The sequence below is a fragment of the Mobula hypostoma genome, chromosome 7 (assembly GCF_963921235.1).
Source record: "Mobula hypostoma chromosome 7, sMobHyp1.1, whole genome shotgun sequence".
NCBI lineage: Eukaryota > Metazoa > Chordata > Chondrichthyes > Myliobatiformes > Myliobatidae > Mobula > Mobula hypostoma.
The window spans coordinates 502,312-525,700 of NC_086103.1; the positions used below are offsets into that span (position 1 = coordinate 502,312).

Below are 23,389 nucleotides of genomic sequence, written 5' to 3' on the forward strand. Positions count from 1 at the left end.
TGGAAAACCCTATCTCTGTCCATGATTGGTCATATAAATTCAATTAAAATGGTTTCCCTTCCTAGGTTTCTCTATCTTTGTTAAAATCTCCCCATTTTTCTTACATCAGCTTTCTTTAAAGAGTTGGACTCCATAATATTGGCTTATATCTGGAATTATAAGAATCACAGGATCTCGAAAATTCATTTACAAAAGCCCAAGTCTGAAGGAGGGCTGGGATTACCTGTATTTAGACGCTATTATTGGGCTGTCAATGCTAGGGCTTTAATGTTTTGGCAACAGAGGGCTCCGGATAACCTAGCCCCTGGGGCTCCCTTGTGGCTATGTATGGAGTCTAACTCTGTTGTCAATTCCTCCTTGCCAGCCATGCTGTTCTCCAAGTTAGAGAGGCCTGGGACTTCAAAAAGTTTGAGTTTTGTTTTGAAAAATTCTGTCAGAATTCTAAATCAGATTAGGAGTGTTCTGAATTTACCAGAGACCTCTGTACAAACACCAATAAGTTTCAATCACTCCTTTCTACCCTCATGGTCAGATAAAACCTACCATGCTTGGAGGGAGAAGGGTCTAGTTTCTATTGAAGACCTGCACATAGAGGGATGGTTTGCAATATTTAGTCTGCAGAAAGAGAAATTTGAGCTGCCTCATTCGCACTTTTTTCATTATTTGCAAATTAGACACTACATTCAATCTAAGATTTGTAATTTTGAAATCCTTCCAGGGAAACACATGTTTTTTGATATTTTAAGGAACCCTCCTGACTCTAGGCATCTCGTTTCTAAGTTTGTATGTTTGTTTGATAATTGTACTGTAGTGTCTACTGTAAAGATTAGAGATGCCTGGAGAGAGGAGTTGGGCATTGAATTATCTGAAGCTGCCTGGGATAAGTGTTTGTCTATGATACAGGCTTGCTCTGTTAACAGCAGGCACCAACTGATCCAGTTTAAAGTTGTCCACCATCTCCATTACTCTAAACTTAGATTGCACGGGATTTACCCTTCTGTCTCGCCAATGTGTGATAGATGCCAAGGGACGGAAGCCATGTTGTCACTCACCTTTTGGTTTTGCCCATTATTGACTGGACTTTGGTCCAAAATATTCAACTGGTACTCAAAGGCCTATAAAAGATCCTTCCCCTTAGAAGATGGTCTTGCCATATTTGGCTGCTCGCAATGTACTATTTGTTTCCCTGCAGCCATACAACAGTCTCTGATGCTGGGGATGATTGTTGCCAAAAGACTTATCTTGAGGGAATGGAAATCACCTTCTCCCCCTTCCTTTCGCAGATGGATAGCTGATATGATCTCAGTCATACAGATGGAGAAACTTAGGTTCTTGAGAACCAATTCAATTAAAACATTTTCGGCTATCTGGGGTCCATTTCTTGCCTACCTGGACGAGGCCAGGGGTGGATGAGCAATTTCCCCCCAGCTGATTTCTCACGGCCCTCATTTGAGATTTAATGTTTAGTATTTTTGAGCACTTTGTACCATAGGCATCGCTCTAATGTTGTCTTTTTGTTCTGCTTATTTCTTTTTTATACATGTCTGAGCTGGTATGTTTTTGTTAATTTCATTGTTTTTTTTTGAAAATTTTGAAAATAAAGTATTTAAAAAAAGGTCCATAATTATTGTTACTAATTAATGATAATTTCTGCTCAATATTACCATGGCACACAAAATACTTTCTTTAGAAGATTATCGCCAATTTGAGTAAACATTCCCTAATATGTTCACCATCCCTGCACCAGACTATTGCCATGAATGATGGGTTTGCCATGTTAGGAGAAACAGAGTGGACTACACTTGTAATGTCCAGAGTTTATCAGAATGAGAGAAGACCTTAGGAAAACTTGCAGAATTCTGTAGACTAGATGCAGGAAGGAAGTTTCTTCTGGCTGAGGTGATTAAGAGAGATAGGGTTGAACCATTTAGGATTGAGATGAGGTGAAATCTCTTTACAAAGAGGCTGGTGAATCTTTGGTATTCTCTAGCCTGTAGGCCTGTGGAGGCAAAACATTCAATTTACTCAAAGCAGAGTTTAAGGGAATCAAGGGAAATAGGATAGAAAATTGCTTTGAGATGGAAAATTAGCCATGGTCTTAACTAAAGAAGTGCAACATGACCAATTTTTGCTCCAAATTCTTTAGTTTCTTTCAGTTCAGGAATATCTTACAGTCAGTAAACCAAGGTTACTGAACCATAAGCGTAAGGAAACCATGAGGCAGTATGACACATGGATGAAAGAAAAATGGGGGACTATGTGGGAGGGAAAGGTTAGATTGATTTTAGAATAAGTTAAAAGGGTTGGCACAACATCATGTTCTATGGAAGTCCAGAATGAGGGGTCACAGTTTGAGGATAAAGGGGAAGCCTTTTAGGACTGAGATTAGAAAAAACTTCTTCACACAGAGAGTGGTGAATCTGTGGAATTCTCTGCCACAGGAAACAGTTGAGGCCAGTTCATTGGCTATATTTAAGAGGGAGTTAGATATGGTCCTTGTGGCTACGGGGATCAGGGGGTATGGAGGGAAGGCTGGTGCAGGGTTCTGAGTTGGATGATCAGCCATGATCATAATAAATGGCGGTGCAGGCTCGAAGGGCCGAATGGCCTACTCCTGCACCTATTTTCTATGTTTCTATGTTTCTATGTTCTATATTTAATGTTTCACAGGCTGGCATCCAGTCATAGAAGTACAGAATCATAGAAACATTATGACAGATTGAGGTTGTTTGGTCCATCCTGTGCTTGGGTAGCGGGGTGGAGATACGTCTCTACCAAAGTAGGTGTAAGGTGCTCCTTCCCTTTGCTGGCCTCAGGTCACCCTTGGGCAAGGTGTAACACCTGCTTAGCTCCCTCAGTCAAAGGTCACATGAAGCCATGGGGGCAGGTGGTGGATGGTCATGAGTGGATGGTGCATATCACAGGCTTTAGTTATGTGACCACTGATGCCAGGCAGACAATCTCTGAAAAGTATTGATAATGGCTAGGGTCACCCAGCTTATAAAGACACAGCCCAGAAGAAGGCAATTGCAAACCACTTCTGAAGAAAAATTTGCCAAGAACAATCATGGTCTCGAAAAGACCACGATCGCCTATGTCACATGACACAGCACTTAATGAACAAATGAACTGTGTTTTTTAAATCTCAGATGTCAAGATGGATAGCCTCATAATTCTTCATATTATACTACATCTGTAATTTTCTTGTCCACTCCACCAACAGAGGGTATGAAGGAAATATACCATAGATTAAAAGATAGTCTGAGACATCTTCACAGGGCAGAAATGGCTAATACAAGGGGCATAACTTTAAGGTGATTTGGAGGAAACTATAGGGAGGATGCCAGTGGTAAGTTTTTTTTCCACAGAGAATGGTAAGTGCATGGAACATGCCACTAAGGGCAGTGGTGGAGGCAGATATATCTAGGGGATATATCAAAAAACTCTTAGATATGCACATGGGTGACAGAAAAATGGAGAGCTATATAGGATGGAAGAGTTAGATTGATCTTAGAGATGGTTAGAATGTGGACACAATATTGTGAGCCAAAAGGCCTGTACTGTGCTGCAGTGTGCCATGTTCTATGTTAAACTAGTCTACATACCCTTTGAAGCCTCTCTGCTTCCTCCTCCATACTTAAAATCCCATCTGGTTTTGAATCATTTGCCGGTGTTATTGAGTTTTACATTTGTTACTTTTCTAAAAGAGTTGCTTCCAAATCAATGATCACTCCACCTTTCACAAAGACTGAAAGATCATCTCTCACGGTCTTACTCACTGGATGCTTCACTGAGTAGTTGACGATCATGTAGTCATTACCAAGGGGAAGCCACGATCGCAGGGTAACAAAATCTCTATTCTTCAATGGACTTGGACACCTCCCTAGCGGAGAGAAAGAGCACACAGTTCATTAACATCTGTTGCATGTGGACAGTACATTAAACGGCACTTTAATTAAATGAATCCTGCTGATAAATTCTGCATTTCTTTCAGAAAAATTGATACTCAAACTGGAATATAGCATGTGGAATATACACACAGCAGCCACCTTATTAGGAACCACCTGAACTTAATTAAGTAGCCACTGAATGAACTGTCGTGGTCTTCTTCTGCTGTAGCCTATTCAATTCAAAGTTCCTTATGTTGTGAATTCAGAGATGCTTTTCTCCACACCACAGTGGTAACATGTAGTCATCTGACCTACTGTCGCCTTCCTGTCTGCTTGAACCAGTCTGGCCAATCTCCTCTGACCTCTCACCTTAACAAGGCATTTTCACCCACAGAACTGTCACTCACTAGGTTTTTTTTTATTTTTCACACCATTCTCTGTAAATTTTAGAGACTGTTGTGCAAGAAATTCCCAGGAGTCAGCGGTTTCTGAGATACTCAAACATCCCATCTGGCACCAATAATCATTCTACAGTCAAAGTCACTTAGATCACATTTCTTTCCCAGTCTGGTGTTTGATCTGAACAATAATTGAACATCTTAACCAAGTCTGCATGCCTTTATGCAAAGAGTTTCTGTCACATGATCGACTGATTAGATATTTTCTTTAATGTGCAGGTATATACGTGTGCCTAATAAGACCATAGAACATAGGAGCAGAATTAGGCCATTTGGCCCATCGAGTCTGCTTTGCCATTCAGTCATGGCTGATCCCCTTTTTTCCTCCTCAGCACCACTCCCTAGACTTCTCCCCATAACCATTGATGCCATGGCCAATCAAGAACCTATCAATCTCCACCTTAAATACACCCAATGACCTGGCCTTCACAGCTGCCTGTGGTAATAATTTCCACAAATTCACCACCCCCTGACTAAAGAAATTTCTCCACATCTCTGCTTTAAATGGAATCCTCTCTATCCTGAGGCTGCACCCTCTTGTCCGAGACTCCCACACCATGGGAAACATCCTTTCCATATCTACTGTATCTAGGCCTTTCAACATTCAAAAGGTTTCAATGAGATCTTCCATCATCCTTCTAAGTTCCAGCAAGTACAGGCCCAGAGCCATCAAACGTTCCTCATATGATAACCTTTTCACTCCCAGTATCATCTTTATGAAACTCCTCTGAACTTTCTCCAATGCCAGCACATCTTTTCTTAGCTGAGGAGCCCAAAACTGTTCACAATACTCAAGCTGACACCTCACCAGTGCCTTATAAATCCTCAGCATCACATTGCTGCTCGTATACCCTAGAATTCTTGAAGTGAATGTTAACATTGCATTTGCCTTCTTCACCACTGACTCAACCTGCAAGTTAACCTTCAGGGTGTTCTGCACAAGAATTCCCAAGAGTCTTTGCATCTCAGATATTTGGATTTTCTCCCCCGTTTAGAAAATAGTCTGCACATTTATTTCTTCTACCAAAGTGCATGGCCATGCATTTTCCAACATTGTATTTCATTTTCCACTTTCTTTTCCATTCTCCTAATCTGTCTAAGTCTTTCTGAAGCCTTTCTGTTTCCTCAAAACTACCTGCCCTCCACCAATCTTCACATCATCTGCAAACATGGCAACAAAGCCATCTATTCCATCTTCTAAATCTTTGATATACAGCATTAAAAGAAGTGGTCCCAACACCGACCTTTGCGGAACACCACTAGTCATAGGCAACCAACCAGAAAAGAATCATTTTATTCCCACTTTGTGCCTCCTATCTATCAGCAAATGCTCTAAACATGCTAATAACTTTCATGCAATACTATGGGGTCTTAACTTGGTAAGCAGCCTCATTTCTGGCAACTTGTCAAAGGCCTTCTTAAAATCCAAATATACAACTTCCACAGCATCCCCTTCATTTATCCTATTTGTAATCTCCTCAAAGAATTGCAACAGGTTCATAAGGCAAGATTTTCCCTTAAGGAAACCATGCTGACTTTGTCCGATCTTGCCCTGTGTCACAATTGACTCCAACAACTTCTCAACCACTGAGGTCAGGCTAACTGGTCTATAATTTTCTTTTTACTGCCTCCCTTTCTTAAGGAGTGGAGTAACACTTGCAATTTTCCAGTCCTCTGGCACCATGCCAATGATTTTTGAAATATCATTGCTAATGCCTCCACAATCTCTAACACAGGGGTCCCCAACCACTGGGCCGTGAGCATGTGCTACCGGGCCGTGCGGAAATGATATGATTTGGCGATATGAAACGATGTGAGTCAGCTGCACCTTTCTTCATTCTCTGCCACGCACTGTTGAACTTGAACATCCCCCCCCCCACCCCCAATGCCACCCATCGGTCGGTTCGCAAGAACATCATCAATATTAAACCGGTCCGTGGTGCGCAAAAGGTTGGGGACCCCTGCTCTGACATTACCTTATTCAACCCTAGAGTGAAGTTCATCTGGTCTGGGTGACTTATGTACCCTATGGTCTTTCAGCTTTTTGAGCACCTTCTCCCTTGTAATAGTAACTACACTCGCTTATCTTCCCTCACACCTTTCAACAACTGTCATACTGCTAGTGACAGTCACAGTGAAGACTGATGCTAAGTACTCATTTATATCATCTGCCATCTCCTTGGTCCCCGTTATTATTTCTCCATCCTCGTTTTCTAGAGGTCCTATATCCACTCTCATTTCTCTTTTATTCTTTACATACTTGAGAAAACTAATCCACCCTGATATTTTTTGCCAGCTTGCTTTCATATTTCCCCTTCTAACGATTCTGTAGGTTTTCCTCCAATCCTCCATCCTCCTGAGAATTTTTGCTTTGTTCTACAGTGCCTAAAAAAATTATTCATCACCCCCAACCCTGGAGGTTTTCATGTTATATTGCTTTGCAACATTGAATCACAGTGGATTTAATTTGGCTTTTTTGACACTGATCAACAGAAAAATACTTTTGTGTGAAAGCAAAAACAGATCTCTACAAAGTGATCTAAATTCATTACAAATATAAACCACAAAATAATTGATTGCTTAATATTCACTCCCTTCAAGTCAGTATTTAGTAGATGTACCTTTGACAGCATTTACAGCCTTGCGTCTGTGTTAGTAGGTCTCTATAAGCTTTGCACATCTGGACACTGTAATTTTCCCCCATTCTTCTTTGCAAAACTGTTCACGCTCTGTCAGACTGCATGGGGATCGTGAGTGAACAGTCCTTTTCAAGTCCAGCAACAAATTCTCAATTGGATTGAGGTCTGGACTTTGTCTTGGCTACTCCAGGACATTAACTTTGTTGTTTTTAAGCCATTCCTGTGTAGCTTTGGCTTTATGCTTGGTGTCATTGTCTTGCCGGAAAACAAATCTCCCAAGTCGCAGTTCTCTTGCAGACTGCATTAGGTTTTCCTCCAGGATTTCCCCGTATTTTGCTGCATTCATTTTACCATCTACCTTCACATGCCTTCTAGTGACTGCTGCAAAGAAGCATCCCCACAGCATAATGCAGCCATCAGTATGCTTGACGGTGTGTTTTTGATGATGTGTGGTGTTCGGTTTATGTCAAACCTAGTGCTTAATCTGATGGCCAAAAATTTTGGTTCCACCAGACCATAGAACCTTCTTCAAGCTGACTTCAGAGCCTCCTACATGCCTCCTGGCAAACTCTAGCTGAGATTTCTTGTGAGTTTTTTTCAATAGTGGCTTTCTCTTTGCCACTCTCCCATAAAGCTGCGACTGATGAAGCACCTGGACAACAGTTGTTGTATGCGTAGTCTCTCCCATCTCAGCCACTGAAGCTTGTAACTCCTCTAGAGTTGTCATAGGTCTCTTGGTGGCCTCCCTCACTTGTCCCCTTCTTGCATAATCACTCATTTTCTGAGTTATATCTGTGCATATTCTTTCCATTTCTTGATGATGAATTAACTGTACTCCAAGGGATATTCAGTGACCTGGAAATTTTCTTGTATCCATCTCCTGACTTTTGTTTTTCAATAAGTTGCGATGTAATGATGCAGCTCTATAAAACTCTGGTTAGGCCACACTTGAAGTACTGTGTCCAGTTCTGGTCACCTCACTATAGGAAGGATGTGGAAGCATTGGAAAGGGTACAGAGGAGATTTACCAGGATGCTGCCTGGTTTAGAAAGTATGCATTATGATCAGAGATTAAGGGAGCTAGGGCTTTACTCTTTGGAGAGAAGGAGGATGAGAGGAGACATGATAGAGGTGTACAAGATAATAAGAGGAATAGATAGAGTGGATAGCCAGCTCCTCTTCCCCAGGGCACCACTGCTCAATACAAGAGGACATGGCTTTAAGGTAAGGGGTGGGAAGTTCAAGGGGGATATTAGAGGAAGGTTTTTTACTCAGAGAGTGGTTGGTGCGTGGAATGCACTGCCTGAGTCAGTGGTGGAGGCAGATACACTAGTGAAGCTTAAGAGACTACTAGATAGGTATATGGAGGAATTTAAGGTGGGTGCTTATATGGGAGGCAGGGTTGGAGGGTCCAAAGAGCTTTTACAAGTATATTAAGAGCAAAAGGATTGCAAGGGATAAAATTGGTCCTCTTGAAGATCAAAGTGGTTGGCTTTGTGCGGAACCAAAGGAAATGGGGGAGATCTTAAATAGGTTTTTTGCGTCTGTATTTACTGAGGAAGCTGGCATGAAATCTATGGAATTGAGGGAATCAAGTAGTGAGACCATGGAAACTGTACAGATTGAAAAGGAGGAGGTGCTTGCTGTCTTGAGGAAAATTAAAGTGGATAAATCCCCGGGACCTGACAGAGTGTTCCCTCGGACCTTGAAGGAGACTAGTGTTGAAATTGTGGGGCCCTGGCAGAAGTATTTAAAATGTCACTGTCTACGGGTGAAGTGCCGGAGGATTGGAGAGTGGCTCATGTTGTTCCGTTGTTTAAAAAAGGATCGAAAAGTAATCCGGGAAATTATAGGCCGGTGAGTTTAACGTCAGTAGTAGGTAAGTTATTGGAGGGAGTACTAAGAGACAGAATCTACAAGCATTTGGATAGACAGGGGCTTATTAGGGAGAGTCAACATGGCTTTGTGCGTGGTAGGTCATGTTTGACCAATCTGTTGGAGTTTTTCGAGGAGGTTACCAGGAAAGTGGATGAAGGGAAGGCAGGGATATTGTCTACATGGACTTCAGTAAGGCCTTTGACAAGGTCCCGCATGGGAGGTTAGTTAGGAAAATTCAGTCGCTAGGTATACATGGAGAGGTGGTAAATTGGATTAGACATTGGCTCGATGGAAGAAGCCAGAGAGTGGTGGTAGAGAATTGCTTCTCTGAGTGGAGGCCTGTGACTAGTGGTGTGCCACAGGGATCAGTGCTGGGTCCATTGTTATTTGTCATCTATATCAATGATCTGGATGATAATGTAGTAAATTGGATCAGCAAGTTTGCTGATGATACAAAGACTGGAGGTGTAGTAGACAGTGAGGAAGGTTTTCAGAGCCTGCAGAGGGACTTGGACCAGCTGGGAAAATGGGCTGAAAAATGGCAGATGGAGTTTAATACTGACAAGTATGAGGTATTGCACGTTGGAAGGACAAACCAACATAGAACATACAGGGTTTATGGTAAGGCATTGAGGAGTGCAGTGGAACAGAGGGATCTGGGAATACAGATACAAAATTCCCTAAAAGTGTCGTCACAGGTAGATAGGGTCATAAAGAGAGCTTTTGGTACATTGGCCTTTATTAATCAAAGTATTGAGTATAAGAGCTGGAATGTTATGATGAGGTTGTATAAGGCATTGGTGAGGCCGAATCTGGAGTATTGTGTTCAGTTTTGGTCACCAAATTACAGGAAGGATATAAATAAGGTTGAAAGAGTACAGAGAAGGTTTACAAGGATGTTGCCGGGACTTGAGAATCTCAGTTACAGAGAAAGGTTGAATAGGTTAGGACTTTATTCCCTGGAGCGTAGAAGAATGAGGGGAGATTTGATAGAGGTATATAAAATTATGATGGGTATAGATAGAGTGAATGCAAGCAGGCTTTTTCCACTGGGGCAAGGGGAGAAAAAAACCAGAGGACATGGGTTAAGGGTGAGGGGGGAAAAGTTTAAAGGGAACATTAGCGGGGGCTTCTTCACACAGAGAGTGGTGGGAGTATGGAATGAGCTGCTAGACGAGGTGGTAAATGCGGGTTCTTTTTTAACATTTAAGAATAAATTGGACAGATACATGGATGGGAGGTGTATGGAGGGATATGGTCCGTGTGCAGGTCAGTGGGACTAGGCAGAAAATGGTTTGGCACAGCCAAGAAGGGCCAAAGGGCCTGTTTCTGTGCTGTAGTTTCTATGGTTCTATGGTCGGCACAACATTGTGGGCTGAAGGGCCTGTACTGTGCTGTACTATTCTATGTTCTAATAACATTTTGACATAGTTGCTTAGAGTGTTCTTTTGACTGCATGGTGTAGCTTTTGCCAAAATACCGACACACTAGCAATTGGACCTTCCAGATCCAGGTGTATTTTCACTACAATCAATTGAAACACCTTGACTGCACACAGGTTTCCAAAAGCAGATCTCCATTTAACTAATTATGTGACTTCTAGAGAAATTGGCTTCACCAGTGATAATTTGGTGTATCATATTAAAGGGGGTGAGTGCCTTTACAATCAATTATTTTGTGCTTTATATTTGTAATAAATTAGTTCACTTTGTAGAGTTCTGTTTCCACTTTGACACAAAAAAGTCTTTTTCTGTTGATCAGTGTCAAAAAAGCCGAATTAAATCCATTGTGATTCAATGTTGTTAGACATTAAAACATGAAAACTTCCAAGAGGGGTGAATACTCTTTATAGTCTCTGTATGTCCTTTGTTTTGCTTTTACATCAGCTTTGACTTCCTTGTACTAGTTTGCTATTTGAGTATTTCTTTGTTTTTGAAACACGTTTATCCTGCACCTTCCTTATTTTTCTTGGAAACTCAAGCCATTGCTGCTCTAGTGTCATCCCTGCCAGCATCTCCTTCTAATTTACTTTGGCCAACTCCTCTCTCATACCGATGTAATTTCCTTTACTCCACTGAAATATTGCTAAATCAGACTTTAGTTTCTCCCTCTCAAACTTCAAGTTGAACTCAGTCATATTTTGATCACTGCTTTCTAAGGGTTCCTTAAGCTCTCTAATCACTTCTGGTTCATTATATAACACCTGATCCAGTATAGCTGATCCCGTAGTAGGCTCAATGACAAACTGCTCTAAAAAGCCATCTCATAAGCATTTAACAAATTCACTTTCTTGAGGTCCGTACCACCTTGATTTTCCCAATTTACCTGTATGTTACAATCTCCCATGACTATAATGACATTGCCCTTTTGACACATCTTTTCTATTCCCTGTTATAATCTGTAGTCTACATGCCAGCTACTGTTGGTAGGCCTGTATATAACTGACATCAGAGTGCTTCCACCTTTGCAGTTTCTTAACTTAACCCACAACGATTTAACATTTTCTGATCCAATGTCACATTTTTCTAATGATTTGATGCCATTCTTTACCAGCAGAATCAGGCTACCCCCTCTGCCTGCCGACCTATCCCTCCTATACAATGTGTAACCTTGGACATACAGCTCCCAACTACAACCACCTTTTAGCCACAATCCAATGATGGCCACAACACCATACCCAACAATATTTAAAGCTGCAACAAGAGCATCCATCTTATTACTTATACTCCGTGCATTGAAATATAACACTGAGAATGTATTTGCTAACCTTTTCGATTCAGTATCCTTCATGCACTGATACTTATACTGCTGGTTGCAATTTTTTCCCTATCATCTGCCTGCCCTTCCTGACTGTCTGACTACATGCTATCTTTGCTTTTTACCATCTATCCTATCCTGTGTCCCTTCACTCCGGTTCCCACCCCCTTGCCAAATTAGTTTAAACCCTATCAAACAGTTGCAACAAACCTGCCCACTAGAATATTGGTCCCCCTCTGGGTCAGGCGCAACCAGTCACTTTTAAACAGGTCATGCCTCCCCCAGAAGAGATCCCAATGATCCAAGAACCTGAAGCCCTGCCCTGTGCACCAGCTTCTCAGCCACATATTTATCTGCCAAATCACCCTGTTTCTACCCTCACTGGTGCATGGCATAGGTAGCAATCCAGATATTTCTACCTGGGAGGTCCTGCTTCTCAGCTTTCTGGCTAGCTCTCTAAATTCTCTCTTCAGGACCTCTTTGCTTTTCCTTCCTATGTCATAGGGACCAATATGTACCAAGACATCTGGCTGCTCCTCCTCCCCCTCTAAAAGTTGTGGATGCGATCTGATACGTCCCAGACCCTGGCACCTGGGAGGCAAAGTACCATCCGGGTGTCCCCTTCACGTCCACAGAACCTTTTGCCTGTACCTCTGACTACTGAGTCCCTCTCACTGCTGCTCCACTCTTCTCCCTCTTTCCCTTCTGCACCATGGACCCAGGCTCAGTGGTTAGTAACCTGGTCTCCATGGTTATCCCACATAACAGTATCCAAATCAGGCAACACACATCAAAGTTGCTGGTGAACGCAGCAGGCCAAGCAGCATCTATAGGAAGAGGCGCAGTCGACGTTTCAGGCCGAGACCCTTCGTCAGGACTAACTGAAGGAAGAGTGAGTAAGGGATTTGAAAGCTGGAGGGGGAGGGGGAGATGCAAAATGATAGGAGAAGACAGGAGGGGGAGGGATAGAGCCGAGAGCTGGACAGGTGATAGGCAAAAGGGGATACGAGAGGATCATGGGACAGGAGGTCCGGGAAGAAAGACAGGGGGGGGGGGTGACCCAGAGGATGGGCAAGAGGTATATTCAGAGGGACAGAGGGAGAAAAAGGAGAGTGAGAGAAAGAATGTGTGCATAAAAATGAGTAACAGATGGGGTACGAGGGGGAGGTGGGGCCTAGCGGAAGTTAGAGAAGTCAATGTTCATGCCATCAGGTTGGAGGCTACCCAGACGGAATATAAGGTGTTGTTCCTCCAACCTGAGTGTGGCTTCATCTTTACAGTAGAGGAGGCCGTGGATAGACATGTCAGAATGGGAATGGGATGTGGAATTAAAATGTGTGGCCACTGGGAGATCCTGCTTTCGCTGGCGGACAGAGCGTAGATGTTCAGCAAAGCGGTCTCCCAGTCTGCGTCGGGTCTCACCAATATATAAAAGGCCACATCGGGAGCACCGGACGCAGTATATCACCCCAGTCGACTCACAGGTGAAGTGATGCCTCACCTGGAAGGACTGTTTGGGGCCCTGAATGGTGGTAAGGGAGGAAGTGTAAGGGCATGTGTAGCACTTGTTCCGCTTACACGGATAAGTGCCAGGAGGGAGATCAGTGGGGAGGGATGGGGGGGACGAATGGACAAGGGAGTTGTGCAGGGAGCGATCCCTGCGGAATGCAGAGAGAGAGGGGGGGAGGGAAAGATGTGCTTAGTGGTGGGATCCCGTTGGAGGTGGCGGAAGTTACGGAGAATAATATGTTGGACCTGGAGGCTGGTGGGGTGGTAGGTGAGGACCCGGGGAACCCTATTCCTAGTGGGGTGGTGGGAGGATGGAGTGAGAGCAGATGTACGTGAAATGGGGGAGATGCGTTTAAGAGCAGAGTTGATAGTGGAGGAAGGGAAGCCCCTTTCTTTAAAAAATGAAGACATCTCCCTCGTCCTAGAATGAAAAGCCTCATCCTGAGAGCAGATGCGGCGGAGACGGAGGAATTGCGAGAAGGGGATGGCGTTTTTGCAAGAGACAGGGTGAGAAGAGGAATAGTCCAGATAGCTGTGAGAGTCAGTAGGCTTATAGTAGACATCAGTGGATAAGCTGTCTCCAGAGACAGAGACAGAAAGATCTAGAAAGGGAAGGGAGGTGTCGGAAATGGACCAGGTAAACTTGAGGGCAGGGTGAAAGTTGGAGGCAAAGTTAATAAAGTCAACGAGTTCTGCATGCGTGCAGGAAGCAGCGCCAATGCAGTCGTCGATGTAGCGAAGGAAAAGTGGGGGACAGATACCAGAATAGGCACGGAACATAGATTGTTCCACAAACCCAACAAAAAGGCAGGCATAGCTAGGACCCGTATGGGTGCCCATAGCTACACCTTTAGTTTGGAGGAATTGGGAGGAGCCAAAGGAGAAATTATTAAGAGTAAGGACTAATTCCGCTAGACGGAGCAGAGTGGTGGTAGAGGGGAACTGCTTAGGTCTGGAATCCAAAAAGAAGCGTAGAGCTTTGAGACCTTCCTGATGGGGGATGGAAGTATATAAGGACTGGACATCCATGGTGAAAATAAAGCGGTGGGGGCCAGGGAACTTAAAATCATCGAAAAGTTTAAGAGCGTGAGAAGTGTCACGAACATAGGTCGGAAGGGATTGAACAAGGGGTGATAAAACAGTGTCGAGGTATGCAGAAACGAGTTCGGTGGGGCAGGAGCAAGCTGAGACAATAGGTCGGCCAGGACAGGCAGGTTTGTGGATCTTGGGTAGGAGGTAGAAACGGGAAGTGCGGGGTGTGGGAACTATAAGGTTGGTAGCAGTGGATGGGAGATCCCCTGAGCGGATAAAGTCGTTGATGGTGTGGGAGACAATGGCCTGGTGCTCCTTAGTGGGGTCACGATCGAGGGGTAAATAAGAGGAGGTATCCGCGAGTTGTCGCTGTGCCTCGGCAAGGTAGAGGTCAGTACGCCAGACTACAACAGCACCCCCTTTATCAGCGGGTTTAATAATAATGTTAGGATTAGTGCAGAGGGAGTAGAGAGCAGAGCGTTCCGAAGGAGTGAGGTTGGAATGGGGACAAGGTGCGGTGAAGTCGAGACGGTTGATGTCCCGTCGGCAGTTGGCAATAAAGAGATCCAGAGCAGGCAGAAGACCAGAGCGGGGTGTCCATGAAGAGGAGGAGGGTTGAAGACGAGAGAAGGGGTCATCGGTGGGGGTGGAAGAGTCCTTGCCGAAGAAGTAGGCTCGGAGACGGAGACGGCGGAAGAAAAGTTCCGCATCGTGGCGAACACGGAACTCGCTGAGGTGTGGGCGAAGGGGGACAAACGTGAGGCCCTTACTGAGAACAGAGCGTTCTGCCTCCGACAGTTGAAGGTCGGAGGGGATGGTAAAGACCCGGCACGGATGAGAGCTGGGATCAGAGGGGGGAGGGGGGAGGCTGGGGGTGTCAGTGGAGAGGGGAGGGTTGGGGTGAGAGAAAGATGGAGCCTCTGAGGGCCCAGGAGCTGACGGTGGGATCTGAGGAAGACGGGGCTGCGGAGTGGTGGTGGGGGAAGGGGAGACGGGAGTCACAACAGCAGCATATAAAGACCCGGCCTGGTGTTCAAGGCTGGAGTTGCAGTTGGTGGTTGCGTAATCACTTCGAATGTGTCCATGGTCTTTGCTGGAGTCCGGGTTTTGATCCGGGTATCCAAATCAGTGTACTTATTATTGAGTGGAATGGCCACAGGGGCACTCTGCGCTATCTGCCTACTCACTATCCCATTCCTTCTCCTGACAGTCACCCAGCTACCCGCCTCCTGAAACTTAGAGATGACCCCTTCCCTGTAACTCTGATCGATTATCTCCTCACTCTCCTCTACAAGCCATAATGAAGAGGCCACAAACAGTTCTCAGACTGTTTTTGGAAGAAAAATCTGATGACGGGTCATTGACCTGAAATATTAACTTTGTTTTCTCTCCACACATTGCCTGACCTGCTGAGTAACTTGAGTTTTCTGATGCAATTTCATCTTTCCAGTTGGGGAATCTCAAACATGGGGATACAGAGGAAGGGGTCGGTAATTTTAAACTAAACTGTATTGAAGTATCTTCTCTCACAGGGTGGCAAATTTCTAGAATTCTCTGCCCTTCAGAATGGTGAAGGCCTGATCATTTGGGGAGAAATATAATAGACCTGATTGATACCAAAGTTCGTGGAACCTTTTAAGCTATCCCCTGCCCTCAACTTGGATAGTCAGACCACATATCCATTTTACTAATCCCTGCACTGATACCAACAAGTCAAACCAGTTCACAGGGAGATCAGGAACTAGCCCGAAGGTGCTACCTGGGTGCTGCAAGGATGCTTTGAAAGCACGGAATGGAGCATACTCAGGAGTCGGCTAGCTGTAATCATTACATCAACATTGATGAATATGCGAAATCGGTGACAGGCTACATAGGAAAGTGCATTGAGGGCATTACCATGATTAAACACGACACTGCCAGGACAAACCAGGAATCGTGGTTGACTGCAGCGATTTGTGCACTACTGAGGGATTGGGACGCTGCCTTCAGATTGGGGAACAGGCCGACTCCATGGTCAGTAAGATCCGTGCTCTCCCATGGCATCAGGAAGGCAAAGCGTGAGTATGCACCTAAGGTTCTCAGACACCTTTCTGACACCGTGGACACACGGTGCATGTGGTCAAGGTATGCAATCCATAAACGATTACAAATCGACCCTATGCATTAATGACAGCGACACCTCTCTTCCTGATAAACTGAATGGTTTCTCTGACCAATTGAATGATATACCATCAAGGGAAGCCCCCTATTTTCCTGAGGAATAGGCACCCTGTCTGGCCATACCCAAGGTGTGGAGGATCCTAGCCAGGGTAAAACCATACGACACTGCAGGGCCAGACAACACACCTGGTCAGGTGTTGAGGGACTATGAGGCCCAGCTAAAAGAGGTCTTAACAGATGTCTTTAATATCACTTTGAAACAGTCCATTGCCCCTGCAGACTTCAAGGCAGCCACCATCATTCTGATGCCCAAGACAGCAACGGTAACTGGCCTAAATGATTACCACCTGGTGACACTGACATGAAGTGCTTTGAGCTGCTGGTAATGGATAGTGTGAAATCCCATCTTCCAGCTACACTGGAACTTTTCCAGTTCGCCTACTGCTCAAATCGGTCCACTGATGATGCCATAGCCTTGACTCTCTACTCTGTCCTGTCCCACCAAGAAAATGATGCCTTACAAGCCAGGACATTCTTCATCGGTGTTTAACACGATCTTCCCTCAGAGGCTGGTAAGTAAACCGTCCTCACTGAGATTCAACATCCCTCTCTGTAACTTATCCCGGACTTCTTATCAAAAGACCCCAGCCATCCTGAGTTGTCAGCAACATCTCGCACTCCATCATGCTGAGCACTGGTGCCATCACACTGTACCACACCAGAGCTGTGGGCTCAGTCCACTGCTGACTCACGATTGCACTGCCAGATTCAGCTCAAACCCGCAAAATCAAGTTCGCTAACGATACAACAGTAGTTGGCCTCATCACCGCCAATGATGAGTCAGCACACAGAGAGGGGGTAGAGAGGCTTGTCAAATGGTGCAAGAACATTAATCTGAGTCTCAGCGTGGACAAGACAAAAGAGATGATTATGGATTTCAGGAAGCCACAGGCTGACCACTCTCCATTGCACATCAACAGCTCTGCCATGGAGAGACTGAAGATAAAAATTCCTCAGTGTGCACACAATAGACAATCTAACCTCGACCCACAGCATCTCCTCACTAGTCAAGAAGCCACAGCAGCGTCTACACTTTCAGAGGAGACTTTCAGAAGGCTCCCTGCTCCCATTCGAACAATTCTCTACAGGAGCACCATCGAAAGTGTCCTGTCTGGCTGCATCATTGGGAGCCGCAGGGCATCAGGCCACATGACCCTTCAGAAGTCAGGAGGATTCATCAAGAGGATCATCAGGGTCTCCCCCCTCCCCCCTGTTTGAATCATTTACTGGGAGACTTGCAGACAAAGGGCCCAGAGCATTATTGAGGACCCCTACCTCCCATCCCACAAGCCCTTTGACCCACCAACATCAGGAAGGAGGTACAGGAGCATCAGGACTGAGACTGACACTCTGGGTAACAACTGCCTCCCCCAGGCTGTGAGACTAATGATTACCCTGCCACCAAGGTGTCATCACTAGGACAGTGAGCTGTTTACAGTACTGCTTATTGTTTAATTGTTTACCTGTGCTGCACTTTAGTACATGCATTTTGAAGTATATATTTTTATTAACCTATTTATAGAATAATATTTTAGTTTATGTGCTATGTGTGATACAAGTTTTGAGGGTGCACATTGCCTGGAGGAATGTTGTTTGATTTGGTTGTATCTATGTACAGTGAGATGACAAATGTGAGCTTGACCATCATTAGATATACTTAACATGGAGATGGACACATATTTGAGTGACTGAGAAATTCAGGGCTAAGGCACACTGGCACTCAAAGGGTTCTGAGGCAGTCATCACAGGGAAAGGCCCTCCCCATCATTGAATGCATTTACACAGACCACAGCCACAAGAACACAGCATCCATCACCAAAGACCTCCACTATCCAGGCAGTGCCCTCTTGCCACATCACCAAGTTCTGGAACAGTTATTATCTTATAACCATCAGCCTCTTGAACCGCTGTGAATAATTTCAATCACCACTACTCTGAACAGATTCTTTCAAGGACTGTTTTCAACTGAACTGATGACAACTATTCTTTTTATTTGCAGTTTGTCTTTTGCACATTGGTTGTTTGTCAGTCTTTGTCTGTTTATGTATAGTATGACTGTTGTTAGGATGGTGGGAAGGAGATACATCTCTATCAAAGAGTTGTAAGGCACTCCTTCCCTTCGCTAGCTAGCAGGTTACCCTTCGACAAGGTGTAGCACCTGCTTAGCCCCCTGATCAGGGTCATGTGAAGCCACGGGAGCAGGTGGTGGATGGTCACATGAGCAGCTGGTACATATCACAAGTCCTGGTTATGTGACCACTGACGAGAGGCAGATAGTCTCTGGGATCACCCGTCTTGTAAAGACACTGCCCAGAAAAGGCAATGGCAAGCCACTTCTATAGAAATATTTGCCAAGGACAATCATGGTCAAGACCATGGTCACCTACATCATACGACACAGCATATATTAATGATGGTGTCTGTTATGTAAATTCTACTGTATTTCTTTTTTCTATTTAACTGCATCTCAAGGCAGGATATGGCAACATATATGGAGTTTGGAAATAAAATTACTTTGAACTTTGAACTTTTACTGAATGGCAGGGCAGGCTTCAAGGGCCTGGTGGTCTACTCCTGTTTGTATTTTCTTGTATTCTTGTATATTTATTTTCAGATTACATGACCATACATTTGCACACCATTTTTAATTAGGTGGCTTTTTGCACTGAGATGCTCCGCCAAGCCAGTTCACCCTCCAAATAATTATGTCACATGTTTAAAAAAAATCTGGTCTTTCTGTAACATCCACAAAATGTTGGAGGAACTCAGCAGGTCAGGCAGCATCTATGGAGGTAAATGAACAGTTGATGTTTTGGGCCAAGATCCTTCATCAGGGCCCAAAATATCAACTGTTCATTTTTCTTCATAGATGCTGCCTGACCTGCTGAGTTCCTTCAGCATTTTGAGTGTGCACTGTTCAAAATTTCCGGCATCTGCAGTATGTCTTGTATGCAGTTTTATTAGTTACTCACAGGAATAATACCCAACATCTGCATTCACCGTTAGTCGGCCAATATCGTAAGTCTCAATCATGTTCGTGTCCCATTTCTTCCTGTAGTGTGTGTCATGAAGAACATCGTAAAGAGTCTCTGCTGGAACATCCTTGCAGTTAATTCTCATCTGGAACAAGAAATATTGACAGATGAGCAATATGTTTGGCAAGTTTCTAAAATTAACACAGAACCAGGTAAATCACAAAGATTTGGCAGACTCAAATTTCATTGCATTCTTCTTCAAGGCATTTTGCATCAGACAAGGTAAAGCCATTATTGTCATGCAGAAAACATGGAAGCTCCAACAAAGTGCAACATGATAACAGCCAGATAAACACTTTGGAGTGATGTCTGAGATTGTAATCTTGGTCAAGTTGCTCAATATCTTTCCACTCCTCTCCTAAAGCTAGTCCAATGAGCAGCTGGGATTATGGTTTAGTTTAAGGGTAGTATCTCAACAAATGTGGAATTTCTTCTGCACTGCATTGGGGATGGTATGGTAACATAGTGGTGTGAGCAATGCTTTGCAGTGCCAGTGATCATTGCAATGGGTACTCAATTCCCGCTGGTGTCTGAAAGGAGATTGTATGTTCTCCTCATGATCACGAGTTTCCCCTTGGTGTTCTGTTCTCTTCCCATTTTCCAAAGACATACGAGTTAGGGTTAGTAAGTTATGGACATACTATGCTGGTGCCCGAAGCATGGTTTGACACCTGCAGGCTGTTTCCAGTACAAACCTCAGACTGTTGACACAAATTTATTTATTTATTTATTTATTGAGATACAGAATGGAATAGGCCATTTGAGCCACACTGCCCAGCAACCCCCTCAGTTTAACTTTAGCCTAATTACAGGACAATTTACAAAGTCCAATTAGCCGGTACATCTATGGACTGAGGGAGGAAACTGGAACACCCAGAGGAAACCCACAGGGTCACACGGAGAACATACAAGCAACTGCAGGAGTTGAACCCGGGTCACCTGTACAGTAAAGCTTTGTGCTACCACATGAAATGACACATTTCACTGGGTTGGATGTACATGTGTCAGGTAAAACTAATCTTTAAAGTTTATTTTTGAACTCATGTCTATGCAGTAAAACTTAAATGCCATAACCATCCAATTTCTAGGTGAGCTTCCAACTATTATTTAGTCTCATGAGACCATGGATTTGCGCCTTGGAAGGTTTCCAGGGCGCAGGCCTGGGCAGGGTTGTATGGAAGACCAGCAGTTGCCCATGCTGCAAGTCTCCTCTCTCCATGCCATCGATGTTGTCCAAGGGAAGGGCATTAGGACCCATACAGCTTGGCACCTGTGTTGTCGCAGAGCAATGTGTGGTTAAGTGCCTTGCTCAAGGACACAGCATGCTGCCTTAGCCAAGGCTTGAACTAGCAACCTTCAGATCACTAGATGAATGCCTTAACCACTTAAACATGTGCCAACACAACCAACTATTAAGCTAGAGCTAAAACTAAATCATAACACCAATTTTATGCCAGTATGTTTGATCAGCACAGTATCATAATGGCATCATTCTGCCTAAACCTCTTTCACCTTTATGCCACCACAAGACATGGGTGCTCAAGACATAAACATAATGGGAGACTGTTGAAGTTTTAATATCTCCTATAATAATTGTCTTGCCCATTGTCACATGACATGACATCATTAGACTATAAGATATAGGAGTACAATTAGGCCATTTGCCCAACCAGTCTGTTCCATATTTCATCATGGCTGATCCATTTCCCTCTCAGCCTGCCTTCACCCTGTATCCCTTCATGCCCTGACTAAAATGAACCTATCAACCTCTGCCTTAAATATACCCAATGACTTAGCTTCCACAGCCGCCTGTGGCAACACATTCCACAGATTCATCACTCTCTAGCTAAAGAAATTCCTCCTTATCTCTGTTTTAAATGGACATCCTGCTATTCTGAGGATGTGTCCTATGATTCTAGATTCCCCCACTATAGGAAACATCCACTCTATCTAGGCCTTTCAACATTCAGTAGGTTTCAATGAGAACCCCCCTCATTCTTCTGAATTCCAGTGAATACGGGCCCAGAACCATCGAATGCTCCGCAAATCAGAAGCCTTTCAATCCCGGAATCATTTTTGTGAACCTCCTTTGAAATTTCTCCAATGCCATCACATCCTTTCTTAGATAAGAGGCCAAAAGTTGCTCATAATACTCTGAGTGAGACCTCACTAGTGCCTTATAAAGCCTCAACATTACATACTAGTTTTTGTATTCTATTCCTTCAAAATGAATGCTAACGTTGCATTTGCCTTCCTCACTACACACTCGATCTGCAAATTAACCTTTAGGGAATCCTGCGCAAGGACATTCCTGATTAACCTTAACTTGTTTCTGAGGTTGAAAATCATAAGCCAGGAAAAATGTTGCAACCTTCGCGGAAAAAAAAACTCACCAGCTGCTTGTTAACTGGTTTGCCTTTCTTACTGGAGCTAATTAAAGATATCTGACTGTTCAGTAGCCTTTTTATCAGCAGAGGATTCATCAACAAATATATTGGCTTGTCTTAAACTAATTTCAAAAACTACAAGTTATTTAAATAGTGAAAAAGAAAGTGCCTGTAATTCTTTTTAAACTCAAAAATAAGACACAACTGCTCCAAATAAAAATCTTACTGTCCTATTAAAAAAAAGGTTTGAGTTAGCAAGTTCAGTCCATGGAAGGTGTGAGTTATTGATATGTTCTTGCTATTAACAATATAACTTTGGTCTGATTTCATGCACAGCTGAGCAATATAACTTAATTGGTTTCTCTAATGTTACATACAGAAAGCACCTAATCTCTGGAACTGAGATGAGACTTCCATCATGAAATATAGTTAATAGTTAATAAAGTAATTGAAGTTTGCTCAGTGGGAATATTACCCTGATCAGTGTTGGGTAAAGTGCAAATAACTGCAAGGGTCTTCTTCAATAAATAATCATCATGGCAACATGTGGTGATGGGACTAAGATGTGCTCTAACTAGTCCGCTTGGGCTTGATCTCAGCTGCACCACCACAGGTGGTATAAGCAAAGAGAGAGCTATCACAGCCGTCTCACACATCCTCGCATCCTGCTGCCCACTGCAATTAGATTGGAGCAGGCACTTGTCAACTGCTGTCAGGTTCACCAGTGGTCCAGCTGGGACGGCATCACAAAATACAGTGAAACGGCAGGGGAAAGAAGTCATGGAGGCACACAGTACAGACAGGCACGGCAGCTATCAATTACCCACTTGAATTAATCCTACACAATTGCATTATTTTTCTTTCCACATTCCCATCACCTTAGATTCCCTATTTCTAACCCTAACTCGGCAATGTGCAGTGCAGTCGGGTATAGCATACATATTTGGTATGCCACGGTAGCTTAGCGGTTAGGGTATTGCTATTATCGTACCAGCGACCGGGTTCAACTCCACCATTGTTTGTAGGGAGTTTCTACGTTTTCCCAGTGACCGCGTGGGTTTCCTTCAGGTGCTCTGGCTTCCTCCCATATTCCAAAGATGTACGAGTTCGTTGGGTAATTGGTCACATGGGAGTAATTGAGCTGGGCTGAAATGGCCAATTACCATGATGTATCCCTAGATACATAACGGAACACTACACACCACCTCTTGCACTACCACTGACTTTTTTTTGTCACCAATATCTCGTTTTGCCTTTTTTTTCCACTGTCATGTATAATCTATGTTCAGTATGTTGTTGTCTGAATCGATATGCTTGAGATGCTGATGCAAGCAAACTTTTCACGGTACCAGTTACTGTATTTGTGGACATCACAATAAATCTGGCTTGACCTGAGCTTCTGCTATTCACCAACACAGCAGGAGCAATTTACATCCTGACCCCCAAATTTTTGGGATCTGGAAGGAGCTCATTGCTTGGTAGAGGACAAGCTGTACTGTGATCGACTGCAGGTTTCTACAACATACATGACTTGGGTTCTTGGACTATATATATGTATTTTTGTGACTGTATGTTAATGAAATC

At 43.9% G+C, this 23,389-nt stretch overlaps 1 protein-coding gene across 1 annotated transcript in view; it reads right to left on the reverse strand.

Annotated features, from left to right (window-relative positions):
* Positions 1–23,389, reverse strand: part of stard15 (StAR-related lipid transfer (START) domain containing 15) — a 215,066-nt gene that overhangs the window by 50,095 nt on the left and 141,582 nt on the right. The window contains exons 3-4 of the mRNA XM_063052999.1: positions 19,356–19,503; positions 3,780–3,883 (exon numbers count right to left, since the gene is read on the reverse strand). Coding sequence (XP_062909069.1) covers positions 3,780–3,883; positions 19,356–19,503 — 252 coding nt within the window. The remainder of the gene's footprint in view (positions 1–3,779; positions 3,884–19,355; positions 19,504–23,389) is intronic.